The sequence below is a fragment of the Chiloscyllium plagiosum genome, unplaced genomic scaffold (assembly GCF_037043375.1).
Source record: "Chiloscyllium plagiosum isolate Xiang-an unplaced genomic scaffold, Cpla_swu_hap1 HiC_scaffold_7, whole genome shotgun sequence".
Lineage (NCBI taxonomy): Eukaryota > Metazoa > Chordata > Chondrichthyes > Orectolobiformes > Hemiscylliidae > Chiloscyllium > Chiloscyllium plagiosum.
The window spans coordinates 48,370,424-48,388,082 of record NW_028270145.1 but is presented as its reverse complement, the minus strand read 5'-3'; the positions used below and the strand labels follow the sequence as shown (position 1 = coordinate 48,388,082).

The following is a 17,659-nucleotide window of genomic DNA, read 5'->3' as shown; positions in this document are numbered from 1 at the left end:
CCCCAGTTCTCTGATTCTGGCATACTCTTTAGAATTGTGTCTTCAGTTTATATTGCATCTCCTCATTCTCCCTGCCAAAATGCATCACTTCACACTTCTCTGCATTAAATTTCATCAGTCATCCATGTGCCAATTCTACTAGGTGGGCCCGGTCGTCTTGTTCGATTACAGTTCACAATAATTCAAACTTCTGTGATAAATGCATACATTGAAATTGTGCCCTGTATGCCCAAGACCAGTTTTTTTTTTATATATCAAGAAAACATTCTTCCAGTTTGAGAGACAACTGTCCACCACTGATTGCTCTTTCCAACTTTTGTATTTATACTGCCACTGTTCTGTTTATTATATGGGCAGGGAGAGTTTGGACTCTTCACTGCTAGGAGCAAATTGGAAAGCCAATTAAAAGCCCATGTCTCAGCCAGAAAGCACTGAGGACTGGTTAAATGTGCACCTCCTAGTATTTCTGACTCTCATTGGGAGGAGGTTCTATCCTCTGGAACTAGCAGATAGCACCAACAGTCCCTGCAGTGGCACAGTTATAGGAACTGCTGGGACTGACATGCGATTTTGATCCCAGCTTAACGCTGGGGATTTTTAAGAGGTAAAAACAATGACTGCAGATGCTGTAAACCAGATTCTGGATTAGTGGTGCTGGAAGAGCACAACAGTTCAGGCAGCATCCTTGGATGCTGGGGATGTTTAACCAACTTGGTCAAAACAGGCAAAGTGGTGGGTGGGTGGATTTTAATGCACACTAAGTTAGGAAGTAACGGGAGCTGCTATCTTCTTGGGACCCCACCTCCAATGATGGCAGGAACCTGTTTTCCTTTGTTTTAAGCAATTTCAAAAATTGTAAAGCCCACTCCTACTTGCCAGCCCATATCAAGTGTCTTATGGCATTGGTGTAGAGTAATATTAGGGTCAGTTGAGCTTTTGGATATAGTGAGCTGTCCGCCCTCCCTAACTTATATGTCATCTTGCCCAAAACATACCCGGAAGAGGCATGTATTATCCACCTCCTCACCTTTGTCAATTTTTAGCCCATCCAGTAACTCTTGTCATGAAGATGTAGGGGTACTGTATATTTAAGAGAGTTGAAAAGCTAGCAAGAGAAGCACAGAGAATCTGGAATAAGGTAACAATGTAACATTTGCTCGAAATAGCTAGAGTAGCTGGGTTGCCATGAGACAAAAACAAATTCAAACTGGCCCAATCAGTTTAAATTATGCCCCAAGATACCAAACTCCAATCAAGTTTGAACTTAGTATTTTGGTAATATTAAAACCAATGAAACGATCCAATGTTTTGGGGTATAAAACTGAATATTTTTGACTAGTTGAGAGAGAACTACCAAAAACCAACAGATGTAGGCTGCTAATTTAAGATCTCTGTGAGAGGTAACTATCTGTGGAAGAAGTCTGCGCAGCAGAACATCCAGGCCAACCTGGAGAGCGAATCTACAGAGGAAACTTGGTAAAGCTGACTGGTTTTGAAATGGGTTTTATTTTTGTAAATTGTCTTACAAAATATCTTTTTATTGGACTAGTTTTGTGGAGGAGGAAGTAAAAGATAGGTTTAAAGAAAGGAATTGTAAATAGTTGTTAGTTAATATTCTCTGTTAGACTTAAAAACACAAAGTTGTTAATTTTTACTTTAAACAGTGACTTTTGAGAGAGTTCTTTGCCCCTCAAATTTTAACAGATTACAGCACAGGGTGAATCTTTTGTGTTGCAGGTTTAAATTAGCAGAGATGTCATAGCACTCTCATGTGTCCTCATTCATTATGACTTCAGTAGCATTTTCTTCCTTAGTAAAAGCAGATGTAAAATACTCATAACATTTCAGCCACCTCTCTACTTTCATGTGTAGAACCCTTTCAGGTCCCTAATGATCTCCATCCCTCTTATTATCATGCTTTTATAGTTGATCAGTCTCTGCAAGACTTTTCGATTCTGTTTTATGTTTGCTGTCATCCTCCTACTCTCTCATTGCCTCTTATTTTGATTTGATCTTCACTTTGAACTTCCCATTTCAAACCTGGTTCTCACTTGTATAATCAACATGACACTTGCCATGCATTTTCTTTATCTGCTTTGTCTTACTCTATCTCTGTAACCATCCAGAGAGCCCTGGTTTTGCTTACCCTACATTTTTATTCCTCACTCGGGAAAAGGACATTAACTACCATCTGCTGTTTAAATATAGCCCATTGCTCATTTAGTTTTGCCTGACAATCTTTCATTCTGAGGACAGTCTGTTCTCAGTCCATGAAAACTGGGTTATCATAGATCTTTACACCATTCCCTTTATTCTTGCTAACCTGGCTGGCTTCCAGTATGCTAAGACTTCCATATTAGATTTTGTTTAGTATCATTGATGTGAAGCATTTTGTGATGTTTTGCAATATTGAAGGCATATAAAATTGCAAATTGTTTGTTGTCTTAAAAATTGAGAATTTCTCACTTCCATCTCCAGTGGAGCAGTAGCTCCCTAGGATGTGTTTCCAACTGTGGAGTAAAGTGAACACCTGAAAAGCTAATGTCAACAACCAGAGAATGTGATTTTATTAAATTGTTAGCAAAATGCAATTTTTCTCTTAAATAGGGTTACAATATCCCAATATGTTTATAATGCTCCATAAAATGAACAAATGGGGAATGCAGATCCTTCCTCCAATTTCATTTCAAGCTGTGTGTAAATAGCAAGACAGTGAAAGCAATTAAGTTTTCTTCGCAATCCCATGCATATTGTCTATTTTCTCATTTGCAAAAGTTTATCCTAAACATTGCTTTATTTCTGTATAATTTTCTTTGTCAAAATTCACAGGATGGTGACAACTGGGAAATCATTGAAGGATTAAAAATTGGTCAGACTAATGTGCAGAAACCAGATAAACATGAGGGGTTCATGTTGAAAAAACGCAAGTGGCCCTTAAAAGGTTGGCATAAAGTAAGTATTAGATAAATTCCTTCTCAAGGAAGGCAATTGTACTGGTCATTGCCTAAAATTACAAATTAATTTTGAATAGATTATCGCTGTATGATTAATGCCCTACTTCTAACTGCAGTCTGTGAGGATTTACATTATTTGTAATTGCTATGTCATCTCAGCAATGGTCTATCATGGATTTTTGCCTGTTATACTGTCATGAGCTGAGTTTGCAACTTGCATCCGAGATGGGAAAATGGATTTTATAATGTCAGAATGTTGAGTTCTTTGCTGGTGTGGTGTATATGATCTTCTAGTGGAAAAGATATTTTAAGTAAATCTGTTCTCTAACATCCTCCCTGTCTCCATGGTCCTTGCATAAAGCAATCCCTTGACCCAAAGTTAATGTTTTTTTGCCTCTCTATACTTCCCTGTTTCAAAATGTAGAAAAATGAAAATATAAAATTGAGAAGTAGCAGCAAAATCAGTTGAAGTACAGTAGAGGAAGTGATCATGAATATTGCAAAAACAATAAGAAAAAAAATAAGACTATTCAGTCCTCTTTGCCAGCATTCCCATTCTAAAAAAAAGAGAGACTTAACAAACAATCCAGGTCTTTTTCAATGTATAATTTCAGTTACATCGCATTGTAAACTTATGCTATAAATTCTGTGGCCTACGATCTTATACTCTACAACCACCTGATGAAGGAGCAGCGCTCTGAAAGCTAGTGCTTCCAAGTAAACCTGTTGGACTATATCCTGGTTCCGTATGATTTATAACTTTATTCAGTCTTCTGTTTCAGTGTATTCTGTACAAAGATGCAACTCTGCTTCAGAGTTTGCCATCTTTAATCACAGCTCAAATAAATTATAGTGTCCAAATCAATTTGCAGTTTGGTCCAGTTTTTCACATTCATATTCCTTCTTTCCTATCTCTTAGAATTAACAAGGTAAATGAAAATGTTTAAATATTTTCTGTTCATTTTAGCCGCAGACCTTTCAGCCTGTCACGATGACCTCCAACTGTTTCTTAAATAATTCAAGGAGTTTTATCTCCGCTATTCCATCTCAAAGTCTATTCCACTGTGGATTATGTAATAGTCATAAACTTGCCATTTATTCAATTAGACCTGGTTCTCTTGTCGTCTTGTGTTTCATTTGAATTAATTTTCTGGATGTATACGACCACTCAGTCATCTATCACGTCTATGTTTGGGCTGAAAAGCCCCCTTTCTTACAGTTTTCTTCATTTATTTGCGAAAGAATGATCTCAACTTGGTCCCTGCTGAAGCAGTGTAACCATTAGTGAGTTGGGAGCCATTGGATGCTGAAGTGGACTTTGCTGTGGTTTATTGACAGAGCCACAACATCAATCTCACTTTTTTTGGTTCCTCAACCAATCAGAGGGTGGGTGGAATAATGTTCTTGCTTTGCCAAAGGTAAGGTTTCTAATTAAAGGACCGCAGTGTAGCTTACAAGGACTTAGCTGCATCTGGGTTTTCGGGCTATAGCTAGCACCGGAATGGTGACCTGGGAGCGCAACTTCCTGGGTTTTCTCATTTATTTGGAGGTCCTACTGTGGGATGAGAGAGAGAAAATAATTTCTCTAACCAAGTAGATATACAAGTGATTGAGGACATCAGCAGCAGAAATGTACTCCTTCTGATCTGGAGTCAATGCACCAAGAGGATCCAGGAGGGCAGGAAAGCTGTGTGACAATAAGACTTCTGAGTGTCAATCCCTGCAGTTTAACATTTCCAAACCTTCTCTGCACAGCACCTCTCGTGCAACAAATTCAACAGTTCCACTTGTGGCTTTCCCAAGGATCTTGCATCGGAAAGCTTGATACTCAAATTCGCTCTCATCCTATCAACCTCCTGCTTCCAGGCCTCAAAAAATACTCCACAAATGGCATTTCCATCTCCATGCAAGACTTCAGTAATTCATCCCCCTCTGTTTTTACTCTTTGCAGTAGAGGAGAGTTCATAGCCTCAGGCAGAGGCAAGGACCCAGGATAGGAATGCCCTTAAGTGACCATTGGTGATGTATACCCATGTGCTCCATTCCGAAGCAGGTCTGGTTTCAGAAGGCTATGGGTGTCACCACCGACTGGGTCTTCGCTTCTTGAGGCACTACGTTGACAGAGTTAATCCTCTGCCTGCAAACTCTGTTAGGTTTTCTTTGAATTGGTTCTTTGTATCCATTCCCGCTTCCCTGTGGAACAGCACATGACTGAGGACAAAGCAGCTTTTCTTGCAGTGGTGAACTACTCATGTCTTGTATGGAGAATGGAATGATATTTATGGAGGATGACTGAAGCCTGACTGCAGGAGGTTGACAGGATGAGAGTGAATTTGAGTATCAAGAAAAGACTGAGTGTCCAATTGTCTGCCATTCAATACATCACCCTGTTCCCTGGCCAACATTGTGTCTGAGGCTTGCTGCAGTGCTCCAGTGAAGCTGAGCGAAAACTGGAAGAACAGCACCTCATTTCCCATTTGGGAGCCCTGCAGCCTTCTGGACTCAACATCAAGTTCAACAGTTTTTGAGCTTGAACTCTCCCATGTCCTTACCCCAAGCTTCACACACCAGGTCTTGTTATCACACAGTCTGCTATTACACACAGCCCATTCTTAGTCACTAATAGTCCCCATTAGCAGCTATTCACCCTCCTAGCAGATTGTTATCCATTTCTTTGTATGTCCAATGGTTCTCTCTCTTTAGGCTGTATCCCCACCTATTGTTTACTCCTTATATCTTCCTCCCCTAACCCTATCTTCTGCATAAAAACTAACATTTTTCTAGCTACCATCAATTCTGAGGAAGGGTCACTCGACCGGAAATGTTAAGTGATTTCCCTCCAAAGATGCTGCCAAACCTGGTGAGCTTTTCCAGCAGTTTATGTTTTCGATTCTGACTTACAGCATCCACACTTGTTTTGTTTGTTTTTCTTGCCGCTGGTATTGTTCATGTTGCTTCCTTTTTTTTGCTCTTTGTCATGGAATGTAGACAGAGCAGAATGAAGTGCCCCCCATGCCAGGTTGAAGACTGGCAGCAGGGAAGGTGAGGGTAAGGTGGGTGAAATTGCTTCCGTGAATATAGAAATCATCATTGACTCACTCTCTCTTTAAGGAGGAGTGCTGTTACAGCAACCCCTCCACTCGCATCTACTTAGTTTAATTGATCTAAGGCTTTTTAGTGTCACTGAATAAGTACCCCTTGCTGTGCATTCAGTTCAGTGGCTTGGTAAATTGCTGACAACATGGGAAATATTTCTGTGTAACCTTTTGTGATGAAAAGCTCCTTAGACAATGTTTTCTAATCCCTTGAGGGTCCTTTGAAATGATGAGCCACCATTTGTTCATGTGTGCATGTAGATGGTGGTGAGCCTGGGCAGCTGGCCATGATGAAAAGCCCACGCAGGATCACAGACCTCCTAGCTCCCACTGAGCAAGTGACCAGCAAAATTAATGTTAAAACTTAAACTTTAATCTATATGTCATACTATACTTAAGATATTTATCATAAAATGGAGAATGGTGAATTTGTTGAAAAACATCACCATTGGTTAAGCCAGAGCTTAATTACTGACAAATGCACAGGATTGCTCTGCTCATCTTAAAATCTGCCTTACCTAAACCTGCAATAAGAAGGAATGTGTCCATCACATATTGACATTCATGGTTCTTATGACAGAAGCTTTACCCCACTTCTTCACATTTCCAAATCTTGTCCAAATAAAGACTTAGACATTGAAGAACAAACCAGAGAGAATATTCTATTGTAAATTCATAAAAGTAAATTCATAAAATTCATTAGCCTGTGTAAGTTGATCCTGAGCTAATTATTTGGAGCTCAGCCAGGCATTCATAACAACACCATATTTGTTCTTTAGCCTTTTGTTTTCCGGTATCTATATTTATTTCGATAAGATTTAGAGGTTTGAAATTGAGTCAAGCTTCTTTTATTGAAGGTATGAATGCTAGTGACCAATTGAAACTTTTATAAGGTTGTGAGAACAACATTTTGTTTTCTTTGAAGTAGATTTGAATTATTCTTCATCTTGAAATGCTTATGAAAAATGTTTCATTATTGTTGTATGGGTCATGGATTCTGTACAGAGAGTCCATTGGGACAAAGGGACATGGAACCATAGATGTTGGGGATGTTGGTAATAGCTTTTAAACATATCTCTTAAAACCTACCCAAATCCAGCTTATGGTTCACAGTTCATCTGTAGGCCAGCGAACCACAAGTCCTGGAGAAGCTATCCATTGAAACTGTGGAGCGTTATGAGATACTTTCTTATGCATTAAAATTGGCCAATTTGAGATTGAGTGCAGGCTTGCTAGCTCCACTTTTTATGCCAATCTCAGTGAAAGTTGGTGGTTTGAGCAACAAAGAAAGGACTGCTAGAATAAAATCCCACCCTATTTCTAGAGACCTACAGGGGTAGCTTACTCTGTGGAAATCCAGCCCATTATATTGGGTTTTTATTTTGTCAGTAAAACAACTTGGAAACCATGCCACCCTACATGGGAAAATGTATGTCTGGAGGGATTGTCTTTAGTTAGTCCTCAAAATATTTACAGTTGATTTCTAGATCTTGAGTTTACTGAGCTGTCCCCTTTTTATTATCATTTAGCGCAGTAACAAAATATATATTAAAAACTTTGAGTTTTTTTTTAAATTTAAATGTTTAGAAATGAATTGTATTGTTTAATAGTTTTATACCATCCAATTGATTTTTATTTGGGACTTTTAACTTTACAATTTGTAAAATTAATCATAATTAAATTGTAGGTTAATTTATTAATCAAAATATGTCCTGTTACAGCGCTTCTTTATCCTTGATAATGGAATGCTAAAGTACTCCAAGGCACCATTTGATGTGAGTAACAAGACAACATGATCTGATTTGGGCAGTCTCCAAGTACCAGTTGACCAGTCAGATTTATTTAGTAACCACCTATTATTCTTTAAATTTTACTTCAAAAGGTGGATCATATATAGGTAATAATGGAGTTTTATTTGATAACCAATCATTATCAGGTTTATTGCAATTTATGATGAAATGGAGAACAGAATAAAATTTACAGGCTTTTGAATAATTACAATTGTAAACTCTGTGATTCAAAGCAATAATTATGGGTTTCATATGTGTTTGTCATGGACTAGAGACATTGTATGTTAGTATTCCTAATGTGTTGTGTTAGTACATAATGGCAATGAAGTGAAATTTGCTGAGAAAGAGGAGTTGGACATATTTGCATTCTCTATGGCCACATCTGGAAAATAGAATGTGACAAGCCAATAACAGATTATTTTACAGCCTGTCACAAGTTGGAAGAAGGACACTAGAATAAGCGCCAAGGCCACCTTATGATCATGGAGAATTGTAATCTTTCCTGCCTAAAATGGAACTTACAGCAGAGGCAATTTGAATGTAAAGATTAATTATGAAACCTAATTATGAACTCAACAGAAAATTCAATAATTTAAGGAGGAATAGAAAGCTGTGTTAAATACTGAAATATTTAGGTCTAACCATCTAATTGAAGTGACTGTGGCACCAAGTGGAATTTGGGGCAGTTTCTTACTGGTTGGAGTTGTCCCTGGTACAAAGGATGATGGTTGGGATTATTGCAGGTCAATCATCTCAACTCCATGACACCTCTGCAGGAGTTCCTCAATAGGGTCTAGGTCCTACCATCTTCAGCAGGTTCATCAACGACCTTCCCTCCATTATAAGATCAGAAATGGCAACGTTCGCTGATGACTGCACCATGTTCAGCATGATTCGTGACTCTTCAGATACAAAGCAGCTTCATGGATACAATCCAGACTTGGGTTAATATGTGGCACAGAACATGTACCACACAATGACTATCAGCATCAGGACAGAAACTACCAGGCTTGGAGATTAGTGGCATTACTGTTACTAAATCCCCCCCCAAAACAACATATCAAAATGAAGGAGCTATTATTGTGCCGAGTGGTACTGTGGTTAGTACTGCTGCCTCACAGCACCAGGGTCCCAGGTTCGATTCCAGCCTCTGGCGACTGTCTGTGTGGAGTTTGCCCATTCTCCTTGTGTCTGTGTGGGTTTCCTCCAGGTGCTCAGATTTCCTCACAGTCCAAAGATGTGCGGGTCAGGTGAATTGGCCATGCTAAATTGTCCATAGTGTTAGGTGCATTAGTCAGAGGGAAATGGGACTGGGTAGGTTACTCTATGGAGGGTTGGTGTGGACTTGGGCCGAAGGGCCTGTTTCTACACTGTAGGGAATTAATCTAATCATTGTTCAGCTATATAAATACTGGGACTACAAGACTAGCTCAAAGGCTAGGAATCCTGCAGCAAGTAACTCACCTGTCTCCTCACAGCCAGTCCACCACCTACACAGCACAAGTCCGATGGCATACTCTGCTGTTGTCTGGTTGGGTGCAGCTTCAACAATATTCATAGAGCTTAACCCCTTCTGGAGCAAACCAGCCTGCTTGATTGATACCCCATACATAGTCTTCAACATTCACTCCCTTTGCCATTGATGCACCTTGGCAGCAGTGTGTGGAGAGTCCTTGACACTGGTCTGGCTTCCTCAGAGACAGCTTTGAGTGAACAGGACCTCTGACACTTTTTTGTAAACTCTCTTTTGTAATCATTTAATAAAATAAAAAATAAACAGTTAACATTTACAGCTATTTACAAGAGAGAGGAACAGTGAAACCAGGCCCCAAACCCTACCATTCAACCAGTTTATAGGGAAATGAGGACAAACCCCAAATCCCAGTTTCAAGCATGACAAGACAGCAACAATGACATTTGTACATAAAAAGACAATCCAGTTACATAAGTGCATACAATACACACCCAGCAAGCCCCCCCCATCCCTCCCACCTTCCGGCCACTCGAAGACAGCCCACCCCTATGCACCTTCCAGCTCTCGGTCCACCCTGACACACCTTTCGATCACCCCTAGGACAGCCCGCCCTGGTACCTGCCCGGGGTGACAGCACTGAGGACGGCGACCCACCTTCTGGCTGTCTGTCTGCCCCTACGTACCATGAGGCTCTCACCCACCCCAATGCACCATCCAGCCAGTGGGCTACCCTGACACATCTTCTCTAGGACAGCCCATCCTTCCCCAGGATGACAGCGGGCAGGGTAGCCCACAAGCCTTCCGGATCTCAGCCTGCCCCCACGCACCTTCTGGCTCCCGGCTGCTCTGACACACCTTCCGACCACCTCGGCCATCCAGACTACCCCTTCTTGGGACGACAGCGCTCAGAACAGCATACCCACCATCTGGCTCTCAGGGAGACTGGCATCGGGATGGCCTACCCACCCTCCAGCTTTCAGGAAAGCCTACCAACCTTCAGGTTCACAGGATGGCCTAACCACCCTCCAGCTCTCTGGGTGACAGCTTTCAGGATGACCCATGAGCCTCCCAGCTCACAGTAAGCCCTCCCTGACCCAGGGACACAAGACAGCGCAGGTGATAAACCCAAACACCACAATACAGTTAATTACCAAAAAACTGGTACACAGTCCAAATACAGTCTTCAAAATATAGAGTCCATTCCCAGGAATGGAATCCACTCCAGTTTTTGAGGTGTGTTGTCCAAAATGGAGTCCACTCCAAACTGCAGAATCCACTCCCGAAGGCAGCAAATGCACACCCCACAGCACACAGGTGTTCAGTCTCCATGGAGTCCTGGCCCAGCCTTGGAAAACCAGGCCCACTCACAGGAACACAGTACATTGTACAGGTGCAGTTAACTCATAGGGGTTTGATCCACTCCTGAAGGCAAGGTCTTCACCCAAACTCCAGGATACAGCAAGTGCTCACCTCCCAGCACACACACAGGTGTTCAATCTTCAGAGTCCCAGGGCTAGGCCTCTCCACAGGAACAGCTCCTCTGGAACAATGTATATCTTCCGCAAGGACTCAGTCCAAAACACCAAAACCAGTGAGAACACATACAAAAAGCAAAGGAAACTAGAGTCCAAGGGCTAAGCCCTACCACAAAATTAACATTGTCCTTTTTTCAGAAAGAGAAAAGAGTGACACACAGGCTGTAACCAGCCAGTGAAACAACAATCCCCTAATGAGAACTGAGCTACACCTGAAACACATTATGTGCATCAGGAGTTTAACAATCAGTCCTCACTAAAAGGAGTGCCAGTTAACAAACTGGCTAAATAATTCAGCCAGTTCAGGAATCAGGTTTCCCCCTCCCAAAAGAAAGGGAAACAGAAAATAACAGTAACACAGTGACTGTAGCACCAGCCAGCACAGAGTCAGTCCCCTCCAGTCGTGGGCGGCACGGTGGCACAGTGGTTAGCACTGCTGCCTCACAGCGCCGGAGACCCGGGTTCAATTCCCGCCTCAGGCGACTGACTGTGTGGAGTTTGCACGTTCTCCCCGTGTTTGCGTGGGTTTCCTCTGGGTGCTCCGGTTTCCTCCCACAGTCCAAAAGATGTGCAGGTCAGGTGAATTGGCCATGCTAAATTGCCCGTAGTGTTAGGTAAGGGGTAAATGTAGGGGTATGGGTGGGTTGCGCTTCGGCGGGGCAGTGTGGACCTTTTGGGCCGAAGGGCCTGTTTCCACACTGTAAGTAATCTAATCTAATCTAATCTACACTGAGAAAGTCTCTAAACCTGTTTTTTTTATTTTATTAAACAATTACAAAAGAGGTTACAGAAAAACAGTTAACATTTACAGCTGTATACAACAGCAATTTTACAAGGGAGAGGAGCAGCAAAGCTAGGCCCTAAACCCTACCGTTCAACCAGTTTACAGGGAATTGAGAACAAACCTCAAATCCCAGTTTCAAATATGAAGACAGCAACAATGACATTTATACACAAGACAATCCAGTTGCATAAAAAGTGCAGACATTACAGACCCAGCAAGCCCCCATCCCTCCCACCTTCCGGCCACTCTAAGGCAGCCCGCCCCTACGCATGTTCCGGCTCTTGGTCCACCCCATGCCCCTTCCAGTTCTCGGTCCGCTTTGACACTCCTTTCGACCACCTCTAGGTCAGCCCGCCTCGGTGCCCGCCCAGGGTGACAGCACTGAGGACGGCTACCTGCCTTCTGGCTCTTGGTCTGCCCCCTACGTACTATTGGGCTTTCACCCACAAAGATGCGCCATCTGGCCAGTGGGCTATCCCAGCACACCTTCCGGCCACCTCTAGGACAGCCCGTCCCCTTCCCTGGGATGACGGTGTGCAGGGTAGCCCACAAGCCTTCCGGACCTCAGCCTGCCCCTACCCACCTTCTGGCTCTCGGCTGCTCTGACAGACCTTTCGACCACCTCAAGGACAGCCCGTCCCGATTACCCCTTCTCGGGATGACAGTGCTCAGAACGGCCTACCCACCATCTGGCTCTCAGGGCGACTGGCATCAGGGTGGCCTACCCACCCTCCGGCTTTCAGGACAGCCTACCAACCTTCAGGTTCACAGGATGGCCTACCCACCGGCTCTCAGGGTGGCAGCTTTCAGGATGACCCATGAGCTCCCCAGCTCACAGCAAGGCCTGCCAGATACAGGGATTCGCAAGACAGTGCAAGTGATAGACCAGGTAAAAACAATGACTGCAGATGCTGGAAACCAGATTCTGGATTAGTGGTGCTGGAAGAGCACAGCAATTCAGGCAGCATCCGAGGACAGGCAAAATCGAGGTTTCGGGCAAAAGCCCTTCATCAGGAATAAAGGCAGAGAGCCTGAAGCATGGAGAGATAAGCTAGAGGAGGGTGGGGGTGGGGAGAGAGTAGCATAGAGTCGAGTTTGTTAATAAAGGCATCTGGTTTCCAGCATCTGCAGTCATTGTTTTTACCTCGTTGATTTTAACCCTACTGCGAATCCTCTTGCAAGGATGCCTGCCTTGAAGAAGTTTTCCTCCTCTCTCTACAAGAATCTCAGGGAGTCTCTCTCTCACTGCAACTCCCAGGTCATTTCCTCAGCCCTGAAGCTCTTCAACCATGTCCTGAAACAAACTCGACTCTATGCTACTCTCTCCCCACCCCCACCCTCCTCTAGCTTATTTCTCCATGCTTCAGGCTCTCTGCCTTTATTCCTGATGAAGGGCTTTTGCCCGAAACGTCAATTTTGCCTGTCCTCGGATGCTGCCTGGATTGCTGTGCTCTTCCAGCACCACTAATCCAGAAAGTGATAGACCAAACCAACGACATAATACAGTTAATTATCAAAAAACACAGTCCTTTCTGGTACACACAGAGTCCAGATATAGAGTCTTCAAAAAATATAGCGTCCATTCTCAGGAACAGAGTCCACTCCAGTTTACAGCATGCATAGTCAGAAGTGGAGTCTACTCCAAATTGCAGAGTTCACTCCCAAAGGCAGTAAATGCACACCCCAAAGCGCACAGGTGTTCAGTCTCTATGGAGTCCTAGCCCAGCCTTGGAAAACCAGGCCCATTCACAAGAACAGTATATTGTACAGGTGCAGTTAACTCCCAGGGGTTTGGTCCACTCACAAAGGAAAGGTCCTCTCCCAAACCCCAGGATACAGCAAGTGCTCACCTCCCAGCACACAGACAGGTGTTCGATCTTCAGAGGTCCAGTCCCAGGGCTAGGCCTCCTCACAGGAACAGCTCCTCTGGTAAAATGTATATCTTCCACAAGGACTCAGTCCAAATACCAAAAACAGTGAAGACACATACAAAAAAAAAGGAAACTAGAGTCAAAGGGCTAAGCCCGACCACAAAATTAACAGTGTCCTTTTCTCAAAAAGTAAAAGAGAAAAGAGTAACATACAGGCTGTAACCAGCCAGTGAATCCCCTAATGAGAACACATTATGTGCATCAGGAGTTTAACAATCAGTCCTCACTAAAAGGAATGCCAGTTAACAAACTGGCTAAATAATTCAGGAATCTGGTTTCCACCCCAGAAAAAAAGGAGCAGAAACCAACTGTAGCACCAGCCAGCACAGAGTCAGTCCACTAAACTGAGAAGGCCTCTGAATCTGTTTATTTTTTTTATTTTATTAAACAAATTACAAAAACAGTTTACAACAAAGTTACATTTACAGCTGCATACAAGAGACAGCAATTTTATAAAGGGAGAGGAGCAGCAAAGCCAAGCCCCAAACCCTACCGTTCAAACAGTTTACAGGGACAGGAGGACAAACCTCAAATCCCAGTTTCACATATAAAAATATAAAGAGACATCAATGACATTTGTACATTAGATAATACTGTTACATACAAAAGTGCAGACAATACAGACCCAGCAAGCTCCCGCCCCTCCCACCTTCCGACCACTCTAAGGCAGCCCGCCCCTACCCACCTTCCGGTTTTCAGTCCATCCCATGCCCCTTCCAGTCCTCAGTCCGCCCTGACACACCTTTCGACCACCTCTAGGACAGCCCGCCCCTGTACCCACCCGGACTGACAGTGGTCAGGACGGCCTACCCACCTTCCGGCTTCACTAACCCCCCCAGCACCTTTCGACCACCTCTGGGGCAGCCCGCCCCGGTACCTGCCCGGGGTGACAGCGCTGAGGATGGCTACCCGTCTTCTGGCACTCAGTCTGTCCCTACGTACCATTAGGCTCTCACCCACACCGTTGCACCTCCGACGGTGGGCTATCCTGGCACACCTTCGGCCACCTCTAGGACAGCCCATCCCCTTCCCTGGGATGACAGCGTGCAAGGTAGCCCATAAGCCTTCCGGATCTCAGCCCGCCCCTACGCACCTTCTGGCTCTCAGCTGCTCTGACACCTTTCGACCACCTTTAGGACAGCCCGTCCCAATTATCCCTTATCGGGATGACAGCACTCAGAACGGCCTACCCACCATCTGGCTCTCAGGGCAACTGGCATCAGGGTGGCCTACCCACCCTCTGGCTTTTGGGACAGCTTACCAACCTTCAGGTTCACAGGATGGCCTACCCACCCTCCGGCTCTCAGGGTGACAGCTTTCAGGACGAAGCATGAGCCTCCCAGCTCACAACAAGGCCTGCCAGACCCAGGGACACGCAAGACAGTGCGGGTGATAGACCCAGGAAACACCACAATACAGTTAGTTACCAAAAAAACAGTCCTTTCTGGTACACAGTCCAAATCTATATTGTCTACAAGATATAGAATCCATTTCTAGGAAGAGTCCACTCCAGTATATGATGTACGTTGTCAGAAATAGTCCACTCCAAACTGCAGAGTCCGTTGCTAAAAACAGAGTCCACAACCAAGGGCAGAGTCCACTCCTGAAGGCAACAAATGCACAGCACACAGTTGTTCAATCTCAGAGTCCTGGCCCAGCCTTGGTAAACCAGGCCCACTCACAGGAACATAGTACAGGTGCAGTTAACTCACAGGGGTTTGGTCCAGTCCTGAAGGAAAGGTCTTCTCCCAAACTCCAGGATACAACAACTGCTCACCTACCAGTGTGCACACACACAGGTGTTCAATCTTCAGAGACCCAGTCCCAGGGCTAGGCCACCCCACAGGAACAGCTTCCACAGGGCTCAGTCAAAACACCAATAAAAAAGTGAAGACACATACAAAAAACAAAGAAAACTACAGTCCAAGGGCTATGCCCTATCACAAAAATTAACATTGTCCTTTTTTCAGAAAGAGAAAAGAGTAACACACAGGCTGTAACCAGCCAGTGAAACAACAATCCCCTAATGAGAACTGAGCTACACCTGAAACACATTATGTGCATCAAGAGTTTAACAATCAGTTCTCACTAAAAGGAGTGCCAGTTCGGAAATCGGGTTTCCCCCTTCAAAAAAGGTGGACTGTAACATACTGGCTGTAATACCAGCCAGCACAGAGTCAGTCCCCTAAACTGAGAAGGCCTCTGAATCTCCTGTTTTTTTTTACACAGTGAAAGCCACAAGGTGCATGAATCTTTATTCAATTTCCACCACCAGGAAGAAAGGAAACACCCGAGTGGCCAGTGACAGAAACTCCTGTTTGTTTTTTTTTTGCTGTGTGATCAAAACAGTGAAGGGGAGGGTATCTCCTGTTTATGTCTGTGAGCCAGGGCTCCCTGATTGGACCAGGTTAACAGCCCCAATCAGGGAACTTCTCTTCTATGAGGTCCACCTGGCTGACTTTGTTACAGTGTTCTATCTCCATAATGCATTTCAGTAACTCACTGAGCCTCCTTCAACAGGACTTCCAAACCCACGATCCGTACCATCAAGAAAGACAAATGATCCATGGCAACACCACTGTCTGCACATTCCCCTCCATCCCTGACTTGGGAAATATATTGTGATTTCTTCAAAAGTCATAGTGGAAGAAAAACTGAATGAGGAAAGTACTGATCTTAGTTACCAAATTCAAGGAAACATGAGCAGCTTAGCTTTATTTTTGCAGAAACCATGGGATGTTTGAGAGTTCACAAATTGTTGGAAAAAATTATGCTTGTATTTTTTTTTAAATTTTAGTTTTGTCAGACATGAAACTAATGTAACATGTGCAAATGCTCTCTAGAACATAGATAGAAATTTCACTTTAAATTTTGAAATTCTAACAACACGGTTAGAGTCCGTACATGAAAATGAGGCCCTGGTTCAAAGTGGTAGATCATTTGCACCTTCCTCGAGGCAGTTCGGGATGAACAACAAGTGCCAGCCTAATCATTGACACTCTTATCCCATGCGTTAATTAAAAGAAAACTTCTGGTCCTTGACATTGAACTAGCTTTGAAGAACCTGGCCTAAGAGGTGTGATTAATTCCTGCAAATGCCCAGGTCCCCACCAGATGAGTCCAGTCCCAAATTTGGATTGCAGCTCATCAGCTCTGAACTAAAATGTTACTCAGGCTGAAGAGATATACTTCAAATGTGGTTGCGATGAATCACAATCCTCACATGCTACAGCTGCAACACATCACTTATCCTGCCATTTTTATGTTGTTTGATGGAACTAATTAGGTCTCGAGGTTTAGCAGTGCTACTCAATGATAGTCTGAAGATCAAGGAGTAAATCAAATTATTGTCCTATTTGCCTTGTCTTCATTTTGTGTAAGATGAAAATTTGATGGTGAATTACCCAAGGGCCTTCAGAATCTGATGATGGACCTAGTTTCAGGAGGACAGGTTCTACAAAACAGTTTACTGGTTTTTGTGTTAAGGAAGTTGCAGATCTAGTGTATAAGGGTGAGGTGTAGTGGTTATCTGCATAGGTTTCAAGAAGACCCTTGAAGTTTTCCCAATGTTCATATGGGATAGAGAGGAAAATAACAGATTAGATTCCCCACAGTATGGAAACAGGCCCTTTGGCCCAACAAGTCCACACTGACCCTTAGAAGAATAACCCACCCAGATCCATTCCCCTACTCTATATTTACCCCTGACTAATGCACCAAACACTATCGGCAGTTTAGCATGGCCAATTCACCTGACTTGCACATCTCTGGATTGCGGGAGGAAACCAGAGCACCCGGAGGAAACCCACACGGACAGGGGGAGAATGTGCAAACTCCACACAGGCAGTCGCCCAAGGTGGGAATTGAACCTTGGTCCCTGGCACTGAGAGGCAGCAATGCTAAACCCTGAGCCACCGTGCCGCCAACCATGGCACTGATGACTGGTGAGCTTGCATAAATATTTGATGCAGAAGGAGGTAAAGGGCAATTGCTGCCACACTTGGTGTAGCAAGGTTATGATGAATGGCCAAGGTACACAAGAACTTTTTCTGCATAATTATGTCACTATGTTTATAGGCTGTGCTTGCAATTTATT

The 17,659-nt window shown here is 43.6% G+C and overlaps 1 protein-coding gene across 9 annotated transcripts in view; it reads left to right on the top strand.

Moving 5' to 3' along the window:
• osbpl6 (oxysterol binding protein-like 6) overlaps nucleotides 1–17,659 on the top strand; it is a 171,089-nt gene that overhangs the window by 87,109 nt on the left and 66,321 nt on the right. For 8 of the 9 annotated variants that reach the window (XM_043693522.2, XM_087988988.1, XM_043693523.2 and 5 more), the window contains 2 exons: nucleotides 2,830–2,952; nucleotides 7,771–7,824. In XM_043693522.2, the coding sequence (XP_043549457.2) occupies nucleotides 2,830–2,952; nucleotides 7,771–7,824 (177 nt within the window). The remainder of the gene's footprint in view (nucleotides 1–2,829; nucleotides 2,953–7,770; nucleotides 7,825–17,659) is intronic. The other variant, XM_043693527.2, reaches the window with a different exon arrangement.